Here is a 21179-nt window from a genome sequence, read left to right on the forward strand (position 1 = left end):
CTTTTGATAAATACGGTTGATTGTTTTTATAATATTACAATATATAGAGAAAAAGATATATTGTTATTACATATAAAGATAACGACGCGATTCTGAATATTCCAATTGCCAGATATAAATATTACATTATTAATAATCCTGGAAAGGTTATCAACCCTTTGTTCTGAATACTAATTACCCACACCGTAGCCCTCAGACCTTTCTTCCATTCCACAAATTTATATAGTCAATTGTTAAAACTATGACAGATAAGGATCAAGTGGACCGTCTCCGGTCAGACTTGCTCCGCGCCTACTATACCCTCTCTGATATCAACCTCTTCCAAGCGGCAAAGTGGTGTGCTGAAGCCCTCAATGGTCTTCCAGAGCAAAAGGAATCTCTGGAAGATTATCCCGACGAGTTACCCCACGGATCTATCGGTGATGACGATCCAAGAGTGGATCAAAACAAATTCCTTTTGGCTAAAACTTACTTCAACTGCAAAGAGTTCGATCGAGCTGCCCATGTCTTGAAGAGCTGCAAAAGTGGAAATGCCCTCTTTCTCAGACTCTATTCCATATTGATCTCGGTCGATAAAAGAGCAACAGAACAAACTGACGGATCCATTAATATAGGATCAGTAAACGAACTTACAGACCAACAAGATGTGTCCCCGAATAACTCGAAAGAAGTGGTTAATGATTTGAACTCGCGACTCTCTAAGATCATTCAAGAATCGGAAAACTACCTTTCCAAAAATGACAAAGGTAATGCATTTCTCTACTATTTGAATGGAGTAATCTACAACAAAAAAAAGAAGTACCAATTGGCCCAGAGCAATTTATATAATTCGTTGAAGTTGTTCCCATACAACTGGTCAGCATGGCAAGAGCTCATCGCATCTCTCAACACGTTTGAGGAGGCCATCACCTTTATATCTAAAATAAAGGCTGCCAAAAGCTCACTCTCAAGTAATATCATGTTCCAGTTCTTCGAAGTGGTTGTTCTCCAAGAATTTTACCAGCAGCTGGCATCTCTTTTTGATTCACTCAATACACTCATTAGCATATTTCCTACTTTTACCTTCCTAAAGGTGCAACAATTCCTCATTGCATACCATAGTCTCGACTATTTTCAAGCTGAAGCTACCTTCGATCAAATTCTTGTTGATGACCCGCTTCGCCTCGATGACCTTGATACCTATTCTAACATGTTGTATGTAATGGAAAAGCGGCCCAAACTTTCCTTTCTTGCCCAATTTGCATCTATGATTGATAAATTCAGACCCGAGACTTGTTGTGTTATTGCCAACTACCATTCTATGAAGTGTGAGCACGAGAAGGCAATCATGTACTATAAAAGAGCACTCATGCTCAACAAAAACTGTCTCAGTGCTTGGACCTTGATGGGCCATGAATTTGTGGAACTCAAGAATTCGCATGCTGCCATAGAATCGTACCGTAGAGCAGTTGATACCAACCCCAAGGACTTCAGAGCGTGGTATGGTTTGGGACAAGCCTATGAAGTCTTAGATATGCATTTGTACGCGTTATATTACTATCAACGTGCTACTAACTTACAGCCTTTGGATAAGAGAATGTGGCAAGCGATAGGAAATTGTTACGAAAAGATAGACAAACTAGAGGAAGCCATGAAATCTTTTGAAAAGGCATTATCTATTGATAATTACGCTAATGATGACGGAGAAGGGGTTGTAGGAGTAGAACCGCATATTTGCTACCGCTTGGCTACTGTGTCGGAAAAGTTGGGCAACTCCAAAGACACATACAAGTATATGAAGCTATGCTTTGAGCAGGAGTTCGAGTGGGGTATAACTGATGAGACTTCGAAAGCTCGACTTTGGCTAGCTCGAAATTCGCTTGAAAACAGAAGATTTGAGGAGGCGTACGAATTAGCTAAAGATTTGACGCACAGTAATGCTCATGATATTGAAGAGGCCCGTTCAATTGCTAGAGAGGCTAGGAACCGGACGCTGAAGTGAAGTATACACATTAAACCTTTTATGAAGACCAACGTAAAAAAGGTGACTATGCAAATGTGTAATCTCCACCAATTTACAACCTCATAATTGTATATATATATATATGTGTGTGGCATTATCGATAATAAGTTAGTGTATAATTAGTATGAATGTAAAATGAATAATTAATATGACGATGCAGTCTCTGGGGATATATTAGCGAAGACTGCAAAGACTTCTAGAATGAATCAATAAGATGAATACAAGACAACTGATTCCACTCATAAATTCTATATGTCATTAGTGTAAGAACTTTGTCGGTGAGGAGGGTTCTCATATGAGTGATTACAATTGTTTATAGTGCTCGTCGTACATGACTAGATCATCAGTTAAGTCGAAAAGCGTATCCTCGTTCTTCACGTTCTTCAAAACCTCAGCGAAAGCAACCGGTAAAATTTGGGTTGCTCTAGTCAACTCGTCCTTTGAAACTCCATTATTGACATAAACCAACAAATGTGGATTCAATAAAGGCAAGTTTTCGTGCTCAATGATATTCTTTGAACGCAGGACTAAGATGTTACTCTGCAAAAGAACAAAATCAATTACTTTTTGAAGAACAAATGACTCTATGTTGTAAAAGTCATCAAATTCGTTGAGCAATTTTGCTGGTTTACCTTTAGCTAAGAAGGTTGTGTTCCCGTACAAAGCAGGGAGATTCAATTGGCTTCTGTACTCAGCTTTTAAGGAAAGGTGAACAATAGGGGAATGAGGACTCAGAATTACTTCGAAGTACGGAGACTTCTTAGAAGCTGCAGTCAAAGCCTCGTATACAAAAAGTGTCTTGTCATGTAAGGTCTGAACAAGTTGCGATCTTCCAAGAGAGTTTAAGTTCGAAGTAATTTCTCTGATAGATTGGGAAGCAACCTTGGCAGAGTATGGTGGCAAAGAAGCACTGAAAACATAGGCATTGGATTGAATACGCTGATGATGAACCATTGGCTCTACACCCACACAGAATCCACCAGAAGAGGCAAAAGAAAGAGCCATGGATCCGATAGTAATGGCAATTTCTGATCTAGGAATACCATAATGCTCTACAACTCCCTTTCCGGTACCGCCGAGAACTCCGATAGACAAAGATTCGTCCAAAAACAAACGATACTTATACTTGTTCTTCAACTCAACAATTTTTGGCAATGTACAAATATCTCCGGTGGAAGCGAACAATGCCTCAGTCACGATGAAACGTCTCCTTATAGGCTTTTGCTTATCCAAGCCAGGTTTAAGTTCGACGAGGATTTTCTCTAAGTGGTCCACATCATTGTGGTTGTACCATTCAATATCACAACGGCTGACAATCAATGCTTTCTGAATGGCCAAGTTTACACCACTGTCCACAACACACAAATCACCTCTCTTCAAGAAGGCTGCAATTACGGAGCCCGCTGTAACGAAGTCTTGGCCATAGAGAATGGATTGCTCACCATCTAAATACTTAGCGATATCTTCTTCTAACCGCACATGAACGTCTTGAGTACCATAAAAATTAGGAGGACCACAAGCACCTACACCAGCGCTTGAAATCGAAGACTTAGCAGCCTCCTTAACATTTTGATTCTCATTCAAGTTAAGGAAGTCAGAGGAAGCCAAATTAACAACCGGCTTGTCATTAATAATAACATGAGAGCCATTTTTGCCCTTAATTGTAGGAATGGAATTTAATTGCCATCTTTCCAATGGTGTGAGATCTTCTACGAGGGGTTCGGGGACCCATTCATCAACGAGGTCATCAATCTCCCTATCTGAGAACTTGATGAGGTCTGACTTATTTTCCTTCTTCTTTGACGAAAGAAAGTAATTCAATGCAAAGATGAAGAGAGCCAATTCGAAGAGAGAACGAATAGGGTCATTCTTATATGACAGACGGATGTAACGCAAGACAATCTGGCCACCTGGAACACGACCAAGTAAGTCAAGATAGTGAGCGAAGTTGTCGGAAAGAGTTGCACCGACCAAGTCCCAAGTTGGAGGAAGAGTGGTGGTAGTGGTGGTGGTGGTGGTTGTTGTGGTAGTAGTAAAGACGACAGAAGACATTCTGGGCACCGATATCAGATGTAAATTTCAAGTGGAAATAAGAATAATTTATGATAATTTGCAATATAATGGACAACAGCCAATAGTTGAGTCTCAAATCAATTCAATGTTTATGTCCAGTACGGATAGTGATAGCTTGTTACAGGACTTAGTTAAAATAGACGATAAACAGTAAAGAAATCTCAATGATAATTCTATTTCAGTCTCGACCTGATTATCAAATTCAATAACTAAAGTAGGGATTTCTCTCGTTAACCTCTATGAATGTATATGTTCAGTGTTTCGTGAATTGTTGATTTCTTGGGCAGTGGACGATTTCAACAAAAAAAGCTCGCTCTTTCCTATAGCTGACGACTTCTCTTCTCGGGCAGTACACTCTCTTTATACCTGCCAGCTGGAACCTCTCGCTGTTCCTTAGTCTACGTATCAGACACTGTTTCAAAGAAAACTGCTGCTTTTTACCCGCCAGCGACCTCGTTTTTTTTTCATGCTGTGTTTTCGTGGATGTCGCGTGTGCCCCTATAGTGATGTTTATGTGCAGTATGCTGGGTCGAGTACTGTAAGCAATGGGATTGAATATAGGAGGGAAAAGTTGTAGGTGTATGTGTATGTGTATGTGTAGGTGTAGGGTGTAGGGTGTAGATGTAGATGTAGATGTAGATGTAGATGTAGATGTAGATGTAGATGTAGATGTAGATGTAGATGTAGATGTAGATGTAGATGTAGATGTAGATGATTGCTAAGGGAGTAATTTATGGTGGTATTATTGGTGGAAATTTACTTTTAGAGAGCAAATTAATCTTCAAATTATCTCAGAATCATGTTTGTTTCCGTTATTACATTGGCATCGTATAATGGTGCACCGGAATACGCTAACTACCGGTAAAGCTTAATAAAATGTACCATCAATTCCATTGAAGAAAAAAATTGTTACTAAGTCAGCTTTGTGGTTCACTGATAGTGGCTACAAGAGATGGTCAAATCCGAACCGAAGAAATTCATAGCTATTCAGAAGGCTTCAATAGTCAGTTTCCAACCTCAACTTCTTCTACGCCTCACGTCAAGATTCCCTGGATCGGCTACGTCATTTGCGCATTCACCGGATGTTGGTGGCATTTCCTGTTTGGGAAGTTTCGTCTTTGAGGTAGCCCGTTATATAGAGAACTTAAGAGACATGGACTTAGCCACAAGGATGATATGTATAGGAAATAGGGGAAAAGGAGTAAAAGAAGGAAAACTATGTTTCAGGGTCTTCTGTTCTCAAATTCTTTCAGTGCTTAAATGAAGAAGAAAAAATAATAAGTACTGTTTAAAGTCGAGGCTCAGAACGAATAACTCATGATGGGGCTTTTGGTATCCAAATCGATAGGAATGCAGTTGTTCTTGTGAACTGTTTATAAACCTCATTGTGACAGTAGTTCTCATCCGCAGTTTCCTGCTGAGAGGGATATACTATTTGTTACAAGCAGGTTTGGGTGCAAATTTATTGTGCCCGTTTGAGCGCAACTCTACAAGCAGTTCTTTTTGATGTATTTTACAAAAACCTTTATTAAATGCTATTCACGATATGTACAATTTGCTTTCTAAGGAATGAATACCTTAGAAACGCCCTCGACATCACGACGACAACAAACACATCCTTCTATTCCTTTAGAAACCAAACTCAAGCGACAGGATTCACAAATTGCAAAACACTTGCATGGCCACGTAATTATTTCCCTTGGGTTGGTTTGGCAAATAACACAGTCAAATCTGTCAGCAAACGTATCATCTTCGTCTTTCTTTTTAGTTTTCTCGGCTCTTTTAGCTACTATTAACTCCAAGAGTTTTAAACTCTCATCCTTATCAGCCGACACGAGTGCCCCAGTAACACCACTTGCAAGTCCCTCGCTGTGACGTACCAATTTATTGAATCTTGCCCGTGTTAGGATTCCACTATTGTCACGATTTAAATGATGCTGTAAGATATTAAAGTTCGAAGAAGACATCATGGCGCTAAATTCCTCGGGCGTTATAAGTTCGTTCAAAGCTATCAAGCTCTGTGGTTCTTCAGCAGCAAGAGGAATTCTGCCACGCTGACTAGGCGTAGAAGGAATGACTTCGACGACATCAGTCTCGGACTCATAATCCAGATCACTGTAATAGACTACATTAAAATCCTCCGAAGTGTCCACTTCTGGCAAGAGTTCGCCATTTAACAAATCGAGATACTTTTCTTCGATGTCCTCATCTATCTCTTCAATTCTATTCGCTGGTTTTGTGGCTTCAGTGAACTCTGATCCGCCTCTTCTCTTAGCATATTTTCTTAAATATGGCGGAACGCTTCTCTTCCTTTGACCAAACTCTATGGCTGTTTCAGGCCCACTTTTTGGTGCAGTACATTTGATTTCCTGGCGCAAAACATGTTTCCTGAAGAGCTTTGGAATGACGCTCAACATCAACTTATCAGTCAATAAGCCGTAGATTAGATCAGAGAAGTCAACAACAATCTCTTTAGTGAAAACGAATCTTCTTTTAAATACACTCATTCGACGCAGGTCACTAGGATCTTGGGTTTCCTCTTCAATTGTTGAACCAGTAATCAAGCGCTGAGAAGGCTTGTCGATTATATTATCGTATCCTGTTAGACCGTTTTCTTTGAAGTATGAAATCAAATCCTGGTGATCCATAGTCTGGCTGCTCTTCCCCAAACTTTTTGCTGCCAACTTGGCCTTCTCCCACAAGCTACGCTCGAGCCAAGTTTCACTATCAAGAGTAACAAGACTAAGCTCTGTGATATATGACGACTTCCCTGCCAGTGTGATAGCAAGCACTCCAATGTTAAGCAATGCTGTGTAGAAATCATCACTTAAGCTCACGTTGAAATTGCGAGAGGAAAAGTCAGAGTCTTCTCCATTACCTTCATATAAAAAGAAGGAAGCATAGTTCAAGTCTTCGAGCCTAAATCCATTAGCAATGATGGCTCCCAGGAAAATTGCTGCACTAATGAAAATTATACTCAACACAAGAACCTGTGGAGTGAACGTCATGATAAGAATGGTAGGAAATTGAAGAATTTTCCAGTCAAAAAAAGACAGAACGAAGTATCCAAGGAAAGAAATTCCTAGTATCGTCAGTGGTATAAGCCTGTACTTGTTGTTATTGATCAATCCACCCACATGAATGTTGAGGTGGTTTAATATCAGGAAAAGCGTTGCTAGAAGGAGCGATTCGGTCGGTCTTCTCTCGTGTTTTCTGCTCCCAAAAAAGAAAGCTCCACCACTACTGAATTCCTGAAAGGCTAATGAATGTTCGAAGATAGTAATTCCACTTTCGGTATAAGGTTTCTTACCTTGGATCAGTGCTATGAACGTCTCCGTGAACAGCAGGAGACAGAAGTTCAAAAAAATTGGCCAGTACATATCGCTGGTTGGTCCTATGAGAACTTGAGTCTTGGGTGTACGCATATACTTGTTATTATGAAAATAGTCTGGATCGTACCTGAAGTACCGATCTGGGATAAGCGAATAGAACCATGGGACATGATCTCCCGCAATACCGATATGACCCAAAAGGTTAAGCGCGACTAGCACGTTAAAGCAGTTGTAGACTAGAAGCATGATCACTCCTATCCTCAAGCTGATGATACTAAGCCGTTTCAACAAGTCCGCGGACTGGGGGTTGGCTATGACCCCACGGTTCCGATTTATAATGTTCTGTTGGTTTCTTGAAGTGTTGGTTGAAGCCATGACAAGAGTTCTGTTAAGTACAAGGGCCATTACCAAGCAAGAGAGGCCATAAATTGAACAGCAATAGGTTGAAATACCGCCTAATCTCTCCCAAGTGCTATCGTGTGCCAACTTGCTATCGCTCTGTTCGACTATGGCTTCTATGAAAGCGCTCACGAGACGCACTAGGAACCAGTCCTCCTCGGGAGGAGAATCTAGTGCCAATGGCCCCGTAGCGTTAGATACGTTCGTGTGGAGCGTGTAGTTCATATGGCGATGCGTTACTATTTATATGGACGATTAGAAAGAAACGGTAGTCACAACCATATGAATTCTAGCTTGGTCAATTTAAATCCGGCTAACATATTAAATCCGATCGGTGTGCGATACGGAAAGCCTGGGAGTGTATACGACTGAGAGAGTTAGCTGCAAATTATACACTGTGATATGATGAGAGAGAAGAGTATGTGGGTGGGGAAGTAATGCTTAGGTGAATTAGAGCTTGGTATGAGAAATATGGGTGAGTAGTAAATTTATTGTTTCTGTTTCTTGTGTGTTTAGGAATATTTCTTCTTGTAGACTCGTATAGTATGGGTTGTGTTTCTTTTGTCTAAACATCTGTCTTCGCATACTGTGTGACTTTGTCTTTTAGAATTGACGGTTCATAGGCTACCATCCAACTACCCATAGCATTTCAGTAAGAGAACATACTTGTACTGCTTCTGAGAAAGAAAAAAATTATAAAAGTACCATATCAAAGAGACCTATCCCCAAAAGAAAATTTGAATCTATCATTGTCATATCTACTCTTCACACATTAACATCTACCTCTCTCCATAGAACACCACTATTTGCATCCAATGTCAATCATGAGGTCGTGCCCCGACCAATATCCAAATACCTTTGTATGATGAGCTCTATAATTAAAGAGCCTTATAAATAATACGTAGAATTGTATTGATCTTCTTTACTTAGAAATCGATATATAACTTCATGGGACGTAAACTACCTCCACCTCCGCCTCCTCCAGGCATACACAATGGTGGTGCAAGGCGACAGGTTCCACCTCCACCGCCTCCTCCTCCAAAGAATGCTTCATCGCATCTGAGAACTTCTGGTCCTCCTCCACCTCCACCTCCACCGCCAGCAAGAGCACAATTGAGACCTAACCAAGAACCCAGTCACCCTCCTCCTCCTCCACCACCACCCCCTCCACCTCATATATCTGCATTGCCAAAACCAGGACAGCCTAACTTAAAACGAAGTGCTTCCGCCCTTCATGTTACTACTGAAGATCTCGAAGTACGCAAAAGAAGATGGCTCCAACTCCAGAAGAACAGGTACAAGAAGATTTCCACCAAGCACACTCCAGGAACAACAATTCAACCACAAAAGCCAGAAATGCCTCCTGAGCATTTAAGGAAGATCATGATCGATCATGGTGATCTCTCATCGAAGAAGGTTGCTTCAGACAAGAGAGCCCATTTGGGTTCTTTGAAATACGTTCCACACGCTATCTTAAAGCTTTTAGAAAACATGCCCCAGCCATGGGAACGAACTAAGGAAGTCAAGGTTTTATACCACATTAGTGGAGCGATAACCTTCGTAAATGAAATCCCAAGAGTGATAGAGCCAGTTTATACTGCCCAGTGGGCATCCGTGTGGACTGCTATGAGGAGAGAAAAGAGAGATAGAAGGCACTTCAAGAGAATGAGATTTCCTCCCTTTGATGACGAGGAACCTCCCCTTGATTGGCTCGAGAATTTGGAAGACGTAGAACCACAAGATGCAATTCGACTTGAATTAGAGAAGACAAGACGGCTCACGAGCATTGACTGGCTTTATGAAGGGAAGCCACTTATGGATGACCCGAACGTGGTAAATGGTGATTCATATCGCAAATGGACATTAGATCTTTCCAAGATGGCCGATTTATACAAGCTTTCGCAGCCTCTTTTGCCTGAGGTCCAGACTTCAAATGTACACTTATTTGATAAAGCATCGCTTTTCACTGCAAAGAGTTTGAATCTTGCTCTTCCTGGAGGGCCCAAGTTTGAGCCTCTTTATAAGGATAAGCTAGATGTACGCAACAATGAAGATTTTACTGAATTTAATAGCATAGATCGAATAATCTTCAGAATTCCTATTCGCACGGAATATAAAGTGGCCTTTCCTTACCTATACAATTCCTTTGTCAGACTGGTCCAAGTCGGATGGTACTATGAGCCAATGAGATGTCGTTCTAGAAATGTTCTCGACGAAAATGCAACTTCCTTTGTATTTCACCAAGACTACAATCCAATATTACCTCTAAATGAAAAGAAAAAGGGAAGCAATAAAGATATAATATCTGATAATATTGAAGAATTCGAATTGGACGGACTTGAACCCTTTTTAACCTACGATGACACAGAAGACGATGATAGTGAGGATTTAGGTCCAGACCAATTTCCTAGATTGCTTCTTGAGCCTAAGGGACTTTCTGATGCTATAGAACTATGGTGGGCACCTTATCCATTCAACCGCCGCTCAGGTAAAATGGTCAGGTCTGAAGACATTGCATTAACAAAGTCTTGGTATAAACAGAGAGCTCCCAAAGATGTTCCAGTCAAAGTTCGAGTTTCGTACCAGAAGCTTCTTAAGAACTACGTACTTAATGAGTTGCACAATCCACCTGGCAGTAAGACTGGTTCGCGAGCTAGTAATAGGCAAAAAGTGCGACTTTTGAATTCTCTAAAGTCCACTAAATACTTTCAACAAACCACAATTGATTGGGTCGAAGCCGGTTTACAAGTTTGTCGGCAGGGTTTCAATATGTTGAATCTACTAATTCACCGGAAAGGACTCACCTACCTTCACCTTGACTATAACTTCAATTTGAAACCAACAAAGACATTAACTACTAAAGAGAGGAAGAAGTCTCGTTTCGGGAATGCTTTTCATTTAATTCGCGAGATCTTGAGAATGATCAAGATCATTGTAGACTCTCATGTCCAATTCCGTTTAGGCAATGTTGACGCATTCCAACTAGCAGATGGTATAAACTACATTTTAAATCATATGGGTCAGCTAACTGGTATCTATCGTTATAAATATAAAGTTATGCATCAAATTAGAGCTGCCAAAGACCTCAAGCATATTATATACTCCCAATTCAATAAGTCTATTGGAAAGGGTCCAGGTGCGGGTTTTTGGCAGCCTGCTTGGAGAGTTTGGATATTCTTTTTAAGAGGTATCGTGCCATTATTGGAGCGCTGGCTAGGAAATCTATTAGCCAGGCAATTTGAAGGGCGTAGGGCAAATGATGTGGCAAAAACAATTACCAAGCAAAGAGTCGACTCTTATTACGACCTCGAATTGAGAGCTCAAGTAATGCATGATATTTTGGATATGATCCCAGAAGGGCTTAAACAGGATAAGGCGAAAGTTATTCTCCAACATCTAAGTGAGGCTTGGAGATGTTGGAAAGCAAATATACCTTGGAAAGTTCCCGGCCTCCCAGAGCCTGTGGAAAAGATTATAGAGAGATACATTCAAGCGAAGGCTGATGGGTGGGTCTCTGTTGCACATTATAATAGAGATCGGATTCGGAAAGGAGTTACTGTCGAAAAGACGGTTGCGAAGAAGAATTTAGGCCGCTTAACAAGGTTATGGCTCAAGAATGAACAAGAGCGTCAGACTAATTTTGCCAAAGATGGTCCATATGTTTCGCCAAACGAGGCTGTTACTATTTTCCAAACAATGGTCAACTGGTTAGAGAGCAGAAAGTTTAGTCCAATTCCATTTCCACCATTGTCTTACAAGCATGACACAAAATTACTTGTACTCGCTTTGGAAAACCTCAAAGAGAGCTACAATCCCGACGCTCGTTTGAATTCAGCTCAGAGAGAAGAATTGGCTTTAATTGAACAAGCTTACGATAACCCGCATGAGTGCTTGGCTCGTGTGAAGAAATTCTTGCTAACTCAACGAATCTTCAAAGAAGTGGGTTTGGAAATGATGGACTATTACAGTCATTTGGTTCCAACATATGCTATTGATCCTCTCGAGAAGATCACAGACGCCTATCTAGATCAGTATCTTTGGTACGAATCTGACAAGCGTAAACTTTTCCCTAATTGGGTCAAGCCGAGTGATGACGAGATACCACCATTGCTTGTGTACAAGTGGTGTCAGGGTATAAACAACCTAGACAATGTGTGGAGTTCCTCCAATGGAGAGTGCAATGTTATGCTTGAGACATCTCTTGACAAGGTGACAGAAAAGATCGACTTTACACTCTTAAATCGTTTATTGCGGTTGATCGTTGATCCCAATATTGCTGACTACATCACATCAAAGAATAACGTGAATTTGACATACAAGGATATGAATCATGTTAATCAATATGGACTTCTTCGAGGATTACAATTCTCTTCATTTATCTACCAATACTATGGCTTAATTATTGATTTGCTCATTTTGGGATTGGATAGAGCGACTGAACTAGCAGGGCCGATTCAACAGCCCAATTCATTCTTGCAATTCAAGGACGTGGCTACAGAAACTGCAAATCCTATTAGGCTTTATTCTCGTTATTTGGATAAGATTCATATTTTTATAAGGCTCGACAACGACGAAGCCAATGGATTAATTCAGGACTATCTTTCCGAAAATCCAGATCCTAACTTTGAAAATGTTGTAGGTTACAACAATAAGCGCTGCTGGCCTAGGGATTCGAGAATGAGGCTAATGAGGCACGATGTGAATCTTGGGAGGGCCGTTTTCTGGGAAATTGCGGGCCGCATACCTCGTTCCTTGACATCCATCGAATGGGAAGACTCATTTGCATCTGTTTATTCCAGAGACAATCCAAATTTACTCTTCTCTATGTGTGGTTTTGAGGTGCGAATTTTACCTAAGATTCGTGCCAAAGATGAAACATCATCACTGGAGGGAGTTTGGGATCTTATAGACCAAACTACGAAGGAGAGAACTGCGAAGGCATATTTGAAGGTATCTCAAGACGAAATTGACAGATTCAATAACAGAATTCGCCAGATTCTTATGTCTTCTGGATCTACCACTTTTACTAAAGTGGCAGCAAAATGGAACACTGCTCTCATCGCACTCTTCACATACTTTAGAGAGGCTGCAGTATCTACGGAAGAGCTTTTGGATTCGCTTGTCAAGTGCGAGACTAAAATACAGAATAGGATTAAGATGGGTTTAAATTCTAAAATGCCATCAAGGTTCCCACCAGCTGTGTTTTACACACCTAAAGAACTTGGAGGTCTTGGTATGTTAAGTGCTTCACATATATTGATTCCTTCCTCAGACTTAAGATGGTCTCAACAGACTGATACTGGAATTACTCACTTCAGGGCGGGTATGAATCTTCATGAAGAGAAAATGATTCCTACGATATTCAGGTATATTACGACATGGGAAAACGAGTTCTTGGACTCGCAGCGTGTATGGGCAGAATATGCCATAAAGCGGCAAGAAGCGCAGGAACTGAATCGAAGGCTTACATTTGAGGATATGGAGAATAACTGGGACCGAGGTTTACCTCGTATTAGTACCCTTTTCCAAAAAGATAGGCACACTTTGGCTTATGACAAGGGTCACAGGGTGAGACGCCTATTCAAGCAGTTCAGTTTGCCTCGCTTTAATCCGTTTTGGTGGACAAATAATCACCATGATGGTAAATTATGGAATCTCAATGCCTATCGAACTGACGTAATCCAAGCATTAGGTGGTATAGAAACAATCCTTGAACACACCTTGTTCAAAGGTACTGGGTTTGACTCGTGGGAAGGTTTGTTTTGGGAAAAAGCATCCGGTTTTGAAGATTCTTTGAAATTTAAGAAGTTAACAAATGCGCAGCGTTCAGGTCTATCTCAAATTCCTAATCGTCGTTTCACCTTATGGTGGTCGCCTACTATTAATAGAGCTAACGTATATGTTGGATTCTTGGTGCAGTTGGATTTGACAGGAATTTTCTTGCATGGTAAGATTCCCACATTAAAGATATCATTGATTCAAATATTTAGAGCGCACTTGTGGCAAAAGATTCACGAAAGTATTGTTCAAGATTTGTGCCAGGTTTTGGATAAGGAGTTGGAAGTTTTACAAATCGATAGCGTGGAGAAGCAGGCTATCCATCCTCGAAAGTCGTACAAGATGAATTCCTCTACTGCTGATATCGTACTCACAAGCACGTATAAATGGAATATATCTAGGCCGTCACTGTTGCATGACAAGAACGATGTTATGGATATTAAGGCTAACAAATTCTGGGTTGATGTACAGTTAAGGTATGGAGATTATGATTCTCATGATATTTCTAGGTATGCCAGATCGAAGTATTTGGATTACACTACTGACAGCACTTCATCCTACCCATCTCCAACGGGTATTATAATTGCCATTGACTTGGCCTACAATATGTACGACGTCTACGGTAATTGGTTTCCGGGCTTGAAGCAGTTGGTTCAAAATGCTATGAAAGAGATCATGAAAGCAAATCCAGCGTTGTATGTTTTGAGAGAAAGGATGCGTAAGGGCTTGCAGTTGTATCAATCACAAGTCCAAGAAGCTTATTTGAATTCCAATAATTATGCTGAGTTATTCAACAACGATACTCAATTGTTTGTGGATGATACAAACGTCTATAGGGTCACCGTGCACAAAACTTTCGAAGGAAACTTAACAACAAAGCCTATCAACGGTTCAATATTCATACTAAATCCTAAATCTGGTCAATTGTTCTTGAAAATTATCCACACATCCGTCTGGTCGGGTCAGAAACGTTTAGGACAGTTGGCCAAATGGAAAACTGCGGAAGAGGTGGCTGCATTAGTGCGGTCCTTGCCAAGGGAAGAGCAACCCAAGCAGTTGATTGTCACCAGAAAGGGTATGTTAGATCCTCTTGAAGTTCATATGTTGGACTTCCCTAATATTTCTATTCGCCCATCAGAATTGCACTTACCTTTTGCTTCTGCTATGAAAATAGACAAGTTGGCAGATATCGTTTTAAAAGCGAATGAGCCCCAGATGGTTTTGTTCAATTTGTATGATGATTGGTTGAAGGATATTTCTCCATATACTGCTTTCTCTAGAGTGATCTTACTCTTAAGAGCATTAGGTATTAACCAGGAGCGTACTAATCTAATTTTGCGTCCAGATTCAACTGTGGTGACTCAGGACTATCATATTTGGCCAACTTTGAGTGATGAGCAATGGGTAGAAGTGGAATCTCAGATGAGAGATTTAATCTTAGCAGACTACTCTAAGAAGCACAACGTGAATATTCAATCATTAACTCAGTCCGAAATTAGGGATTTGATTTTGGGTCAGGATGTCCGTGCTCCTTCTGTCACTAGACAAGAAATGGCTGAAATTGAAGCAGCACCTGAAGAGCAATCAAACAAGGAATTGACTGCATTGAAGACTACGACAACCAATGTCCATGGCGAAGAAATTGTTACAGTTACAACGAGCAACTACGAGCAGCTGGCATTTTCATCCAAAAATGAATGGAGAAATAGGGCAATTGCATCTAGCAATTTGCATTTGAGGAGCAAAAATGTATACGTGTCGTCTGAAGATTTTGTTACTGACGAATCTTATACATATATTTTCCCTAAGAACTTGCTAAAGAAGTTTGTCCAGATTTCTGATTTGAGAATTCAGGTCGGAGCTTTCCTTTATGGACATTCTCCGGATGATAACAATGAAGTCAAGGAGGTCAAGTGTATTGCCTTAGTTCCACAACTCGGAAACACTGCATCCATTCAATTTCCAAACAAGCTTCCGGACCAAGTTGGACCTTTAGAAAATTTGGAGTTACTTGGATGGATTCACACTCAAAGTCTGGATCTTGGGTATTTGTCTCCTATAGATATCAGTACTCAGTCCCATTTCTACGAGGACTACAATCCTAATTTTATAACGTTGACAGTTTGTTTCACTCCGGGCTCTGTCTCATTAACAGCTTTTGAGTTGAGTGAAGAGGGTTTTAGCTGGGGTAAGACAAACACAGATTACATGTCACCTACACCGAAGGGGTTCTCTCCCAACTTCAGCAAGAAGGGCCAGTTAATTCTCTCAGACAAGATTGCTGGTGCTTTTGTTGTTCCAGATGATAATTTATGGAACTACTTTTTTATTGGATCCATATGGAATGCCAATAATTTGTATGATTTGAAACTCGATATTCCATTGACTTTCTACGATGAGATGCATCGTCCAATACATTTCACCGCATTTAATGAAATTGAAAGCAACGAACTCGAAGCTGATCAGGAAAGCGCATTTGCATAGTAGAGCAGTTAAATCTGTCTTTACTCATACTTCATAACTTTGTATAATAATAGCATAATGAAAAGGTACTAATAGAACAAAATAAATATCTATTACATTTTATTCATGACTGCAAGTTCCCTTTTTATGGCACGTAATTACGATTGGTTTATACCTCGTTTAGACCTACCAGTGCCTAACAGAAATTATGTGATCCTCTATGGCAACAAGAAGCTTTCTTAGTTCATTCCTTGGAATATTCTCTTTAAGTAAAAGCAACTCGAGAGGACTCTTGCCATCCATATATTTCAAGAGCTTGTAGAACATCTTTGTTAACTCAGGAGTAAGCTTACATTCGTCATAAATAATTTTATTGATCCATCTCCTTTCTAATGTCGTGGCTCTTCCGGGGTCTAGCAAGATAGTATCGTCGTCGTCTTCCAAACTTACAAAGGGCCCGAGAGATGATGATTTCAACCTTTCCTTGATATTGTCTATCTCTCTGTCCTCATCATTGATGCTATCATTTATTTGCTTAGCAGATGCTTCCACTATATCCTCTTTATCAGTTGTACTGATGTGTTGTATAATTTCAGCTGGTGCTTTAGACGTATTATCGGTTCCACCAACAATAAATTTCGACCCAGACCGCTTCTTTGACAGTGTTTCATTTTCTAGATCCTCTTCAACTCTGATCTTTATTTTCCTGGAGATCTTAAGCCAGATAAAGGTCTGTAATTGTGTGACGTATCCACGGCGTATCAACCAGCTCAATGCTTCTAAGTATATGTCTCGGTGATCTTTGGAAGGAATGATTGTTGCAAATTGGGGTGGCTTCTTATTCTGCGAAGATAATTGCTTTAGAAAGTGAGAGAGTGAGGGTAAGGTTGGAAACGCCTTCTTGAAATCCTTGATATCTTCAAACAAACTGACAGTGATTGGAGCCATTGGGGAAACAATGTAAGCTGATCGGGTACTCAATGGTTGAATGACTCTGGCCCTTCTCCAATAAATTAGGTGGAAGGCAAAGGACTTGATCTGAACTATATCTAGACTGTTATTTCTCATCGATAATTTTATAAGTGATTCCGTTGGGTTGATCATTCGAATAAAGTTAGCCAAAGTACTTTCCAGTTCCGTCTTTATATCTCTAATAATTGCTTCAGGATCGTCTAGCAACAATAATGCAAAGTAGACGACGTCTTCTGCAGCATCACTGGTACCGTCATCCTGATCAACTTGTTGAAGGTAGTTTGAATTCATGGGGTTGTTCGCTTGACTGTAACGGGTTGTTTCACCTACATTAATTAACCCCGAGTGACCTAACAAGTTCACTGTAGAAGAAAGGTGCGACCCTGGAATGTAAGGAACGGATTGCTCTGGTAAGGAATGAAACTCTGTTTTTATTGGAATCTGGAAAGAACGAAGTTTGCTGTTTATGGATAAATTGGCAATTTTCGATTGTGAAATTGACGTGAAGCACTCCTGAATCATCTTGCAAAGGGAGGATTTGCGAAGTAGTTCGGCCTCTAAATCATCCTTATCCTTGTACTGTTCCCTTACATCGAATATCACCTTAACTTGGTTGGAAATGAAGTCGTTTTTCAGCTGCTCATAGCGCAATACGAGTGATAGACGAGATATGACATAATGAAACATCTCATCGATACGATAATTACATTCTATGACCGGTGGGTTCATAATAAAGACCAAGTGGAACATGCTGAGGTTCAACTTTATTTTATTATCATTCTTTGTGTCAGGATTGGACAGTGTATTTCCAGTATCGTTATTATTACCATCAACATTGTCTGGATTTTTGGTTCTTTCTTTCTTTTTGGATCCCCTAAGTCTCCACGTTCCGTTGTCATAACGGTGAATTGGTAATCCCAAGAAAATCTTGTCGTCAACCATAATCTCAAAACGAGAATTGCACATTTTCTTAGGAGGAGCAAGCATTTCACAGATATACCCTGGCTCAATTCCAAAAATAGTGTCATTAGTATTCAAACCACTTGCAGAGATGCTGTTTGGATTTGATGCTGTTTTTGACAATTGGCTTTTCCTTTTGGACAACGCCTTTCCTATCGAGTTTTTAGTGGAGGTTCCTGTATTCCCAAGCTTACGTTTGAAATCTTGTTCGTCTAAGAACGAAATCAAATCCTTTTTTGTTCCCATGTAATAATTCAAATGATGTGCATCCCACTGTTTATAGAGTTCCGTTCCGTACATACTATGGTTATGTTTGGTCTCGTATGAGTTCAGATACTCGTCGGATGCTACATCGTTGTCACTGTCCTGGTCGTAGTCTGCGACGTCGTCTGCCCCAAAGTCATTCGACTTCATAAAAGAGGGCCTTTCTACGGCATCGCTCAGAAGGTCACCTGGATATTTGTAGACTAATTGAGGTCCAGTATGAGTAGATATGATGAGCAATATACCGAGAAGACTCGGATTGGGGAGGTTGAAGCTCATGTCCTGATAGTGTAAGAGCGAATTGTTATTGGTTCGAGATCACCATATGCAATAAAAAGGCTACTGTACTGAAATGCAAACTTTATCATTCACTGAAGCCATTGATATGCTAGAACTTCATAAATCTGGCAAGCCTGAAAGCTTATACAATTCTCAAGTGTTGCACAACTGCAAAATCCACTGATCGACTTGGTCGCATTATGACTACACAATTCTACATTTCTTATGTAGGAACAGAAGAGACTGTAACTAGTATTTTGCGGTATGGGTTTTTTATTCATTATATATCCTCTAACATGTCTCTCTGTATTTCGCATGTTCTAGTGCGATTACTGTGCGTATTGGATTTCAACGGTGTCTACAGTCTCTTGTCTTTGTACACAGTATCTTCCATCTGCTATTTCACACTGTCTGACTTCTCACGCTCCCTCCACACAAAAAAAATAGAGTTAGGCACATCCGCGGTATCGCAATATCCGATGGATGCAACATGTAGAGTGTTTGGGTATTTTCCCGCTGACGCAGTATTGCTTAGTGGTTGATAAGAGAGTCGTTTCGACCATTCAAAACTAGTGAGTGGAACCAGTAACAGAAGTCACTAAAACTTAGGCAATATGTACCTGAGTCTGTCTTATATATTGTATTTCTATAGACTTCATCTAAAATTTTACAACAGTCAAAATCTAATAAATATCGTAAAATTTCTATGAACAACTACATAGCAGTAAATAGATATCCGATGAAAACACCTAGAACTTATGCTTGATGTCACCTTGCAGCAATTGTGCAAATCTTGATTGTGGGGCACCCTCAATCCACTTGTGGAAACCCTGGATGACTTCTCTAGCGTTTGAACTAGAGATCAACTGGTCTCTGTTGGCCTTCAACAAACGCTTGTTGACGAAAATGGACTCCTCGTGCAAATCCAGAATGTAGTGGGTCAATTCTTTCAACACAGCCTTATTGAAATCCTCAGTATTGGAAAATTGGCCATCATACGTCTTGTTAATGAAGCCCAACTTATTTAAGTCTTTGCCGCTGATTGGTTTAGCCAACAATAAAGCCTCGGCGGCCTTTGACCAACCTAATCTCAAAAAGAGAGTGGATGAAGAGGCACCCTCACAAACTAAACCCAAGTTGGCAAATGGAGCCAATAAAAAGAAGTCCTTCTCCTCCTTGACATAGATCAAGTCACATAAAGCCAAAAGAGCAGTACTCAAACCAACGACAGGTCCGTTAACAGCAGCAGCCAAAATCTTGGTGTGGTTGTGGAATAAGTCTGTTATGTAAGCGTTTCTACCAACAAATCTGCCCAACCAGTACTCGTGGGAGAAGAGTTCTTCTTGCTTCAACGATCCAATACTCTTGTCAACGAAGTTGGCACCTGCGGAGAAGTAACGACCACTGGATTGCAACAAGGTCATGACGGTGCCTTCTTCCTTGTCAGCTCTGTCGACTAACTTGGCTAACAATAAGTATTGATCACCGTCAAAGGCATTCAACACCTTGGCCATGTTAAAAGTGATAACAGTCACCTTACCTTTGACTTCATATAATAAATCGGTGCCTTCCATTGTGTTTGTAGTTGTTTGTATGAGATATACTAATGTTCAACATAAATTTGACATGTTCTTTTGAGTGGATATCTGCTGCATTTTATTCCCCTAAGAGCACAGATCTTTTTGTGGGGACGGCCAAACCTCCTCGGTTGAAATACGCATGGAATTTTTACATTTCCTGAATGGAGATTGCGGCCGTAACTAACATTAAAAAGTGTCTACGTGAAATATGGTCTTTTGTTAGTACTCCATCGGCCGTACTGTTTCCCGAGGGATAGTTGCAAGGGATGATCATGTATAGGTGATAAGAACAGTCGTTCTAAATGAAGTCTTTCATAGGGACGGAAGTAAAAATGAATTAGCACATGAATCGGTGAGGCTCTCAGTTAAGATGCAATTTTTAGTACGGTTGTAGGATTTAAGGTGCGCGCGTTTTAGAGTGTAGGATCTTCAGCCATCATTGCAACAGAGGGGTCTGCTATCAAGCCAAAATGTGGTTATTCCGGCGAAGACAGAAAAGCATCCAGAAAATAATACCATTCGGTGCATGGTTTGCTGATTCCAGTTCTTGTTAAAGGATGAGAATTATGTTGGGGTTTCCTCGGTAGAAGGTGTCCTAGATATTTCCGATATTTCTGTAAATAGTTGCAAAAAGTACTTATTATTACATTTTCCTATATTTGATTGAAGTTTGAGAAAAATGATAGTTTTCGTCCCTCATTGTACCAACCACATTTTCCAAGCCTTAGGCTAGGAAAGATATACCCTATCATTTTGATTGAGTTTTCAATTCGTGTGCAAATCGAATATCAATGTTTTCTCGAAATAGACTCACTAATTACATAGAATGTGAGAGATATTGGCGTAGTGACAAGAAGAGTGTTCAACGAAGTCCCAAGTGCGTATAACCCCTAATCGGCGTGCATCCTAGCACCCTCTGGCGTAATGAATTACCCTTCCAAACGCTCTCAAATTCCTGGATAGACATAAAGATCACTACCTCGCACTGGAAAACCGCGCCAGATCAGATTGCCTACATAGTCCCACTACAGTCATTAAAATAAAGTATAAAGATTAAGTTACATTTCAGTGGAAGTA

The 21179-nt window shown here is 40.3% G+C and overlaps 8 protein-coding genes across 8 annotated transcripts; 3 read left to right on the top strand and 5 right to left on the bottom strand. All coding sequences in view use genetic code 12, as the record gives it.

Annotated features, from left to right (window-relative positions):
- The first annotated feature begins 19 nt into the window (after positions 1–19).
- Positions 20–2143, top strand: CDC23 (anaphase promoting complex subunit). Its single transcript, XM_064921049.1, has one exon. The coding sequence runs from the start codon at positions 242–244 to the stop codon at positions 1979–1981; it is 1740 nt and encodes a 579-aa protein (XP_064771938.1). The 5' UTR covers positions 20–241; the 3' UTR covers positions 1982–2143.
- On the bottom strand, positions 2144–4540 carry RJT20DRAFT_63775 (serine C-palmitoyltransferase). Its single transcript, XM_064921048.1, has one exon. It carries the CDS (start codon positions 4052–4054, stop codon positions 2306–2308), a length of 1749 nt encoding a protein of 582 aa, XP_064771939.1. The 5' UTR covers positions 4055–4540; the 3' UTR covers positions 2144–2305.
- Positions 4540–5170, bottom strand: RJT20DRAFT_137328 (uncharacterized protein; the record flags this gene model as incomplete). Its single annotated transcript, XM_064918555.1, has 3 exons — positions 4540–4793; positions 4958–5018; positions 5114–5170. The coding sequence occupies 3 exons, from the start codon at positions 5168–5170 to the stop codon at positions 4540–4542; spliced, it is 372 nt and encodes a 123-aa protein (XP_064771940.1).
- Positions 5171–5584: 414 nt separating this feature from the next.
- Positions 5585–8290, bottom strand: RJT20DRAFT_131293 (putative ubiquitin-protein ligase). The gene has a single exon (XM_064917975.1). The coding sequence runs from the start codon at positions 8029–8031 to the stop codon at positions 5638–5640; it is 2394 nt and encodes a 797-aa protein (XP_064771941.1). The 5' UTR covers positions 8032–8290; the 3' UTR covers positions 5585–5637.
- A 464-nt stretch (positions 8291–8754) lies between these two features.
- Positions 8755–16068, top strand: PRP8 (U4/U6-U5 snRNP complex subunit; the record flags this gene model as incomplete). The annotated part of the gene is made up of 1 exon (XM_064919948.1): positions 8755–16068. One exon carries the CDS (start codon positions 8755–8757, stop codon positions 16066–16068), a length of 7314 nt encoding a protein of 2437 aa, XP_064771942.1.
- Positions 16069–16150: 82 nt separating this feature from the next.
- On the bottom strand, positions 16151–18622 carry RJT20DRAFT_63826 (uncharacterized protein). The gene has a single exon (XM_064921051.1). It carries the CDS (start codon positions 18520–18522, stop codon positions 16234–16236), a length of 2289 nt encoding a protein of 762 aa, XP_064771943.1. The 5' UTR covers positions 18523–18622; the 3' UTR covers positions 16151–16233.
- On the top strand, positions 18623–19168 carry RJT20DRAFT_63799 (uncharacterized protein). The gene has a single exon (XM_064921050.1). The coding sequence runs from the start codon at positions 18723–18725 to the stop codon at positions 19062–19064; it is 342 nt and encodes a 113-aa protein (XP_064771944.1). The 5' UTR covers positions 18623–18722; the 3' UTR covers positions 19065–19168.
- A 103-nt stretch (positions 19169–19271) lies between these two features.
- Positions 19272–20096, bottom strand: ECI1 (dodecenoyl-CoA isomerase; the record flags this gene model as incomplete). The annotated part of the gene is made up of 1 exon (XM_064918556.1): positions 19272–20096. One exon carries the CDS (start codon positions 20094–20096, stop codon positions 19272–19274), a length of 825 nt encoding a protein of 274 aa, XP_064771945.1.
- Positions 20097–21179: the final 1083 nt, after the last annotated feature.

This window comes from Scheffersomyces xylosifermentans (assembly GCF_036884685.1).
Source record: "Scheffersomyces xylosifermentans strain CBS 12540 chromosome Unknown RJT20scaffold_8, whole genome shotgun sequence".
Lineage (NCBI taxonomy): Eukaryota > Fungi > Ascomycota > Pichiomycetes > Serinales > Debaryomycetaceae > Scheffersomyces > Scheffersomyces xylosifermentans.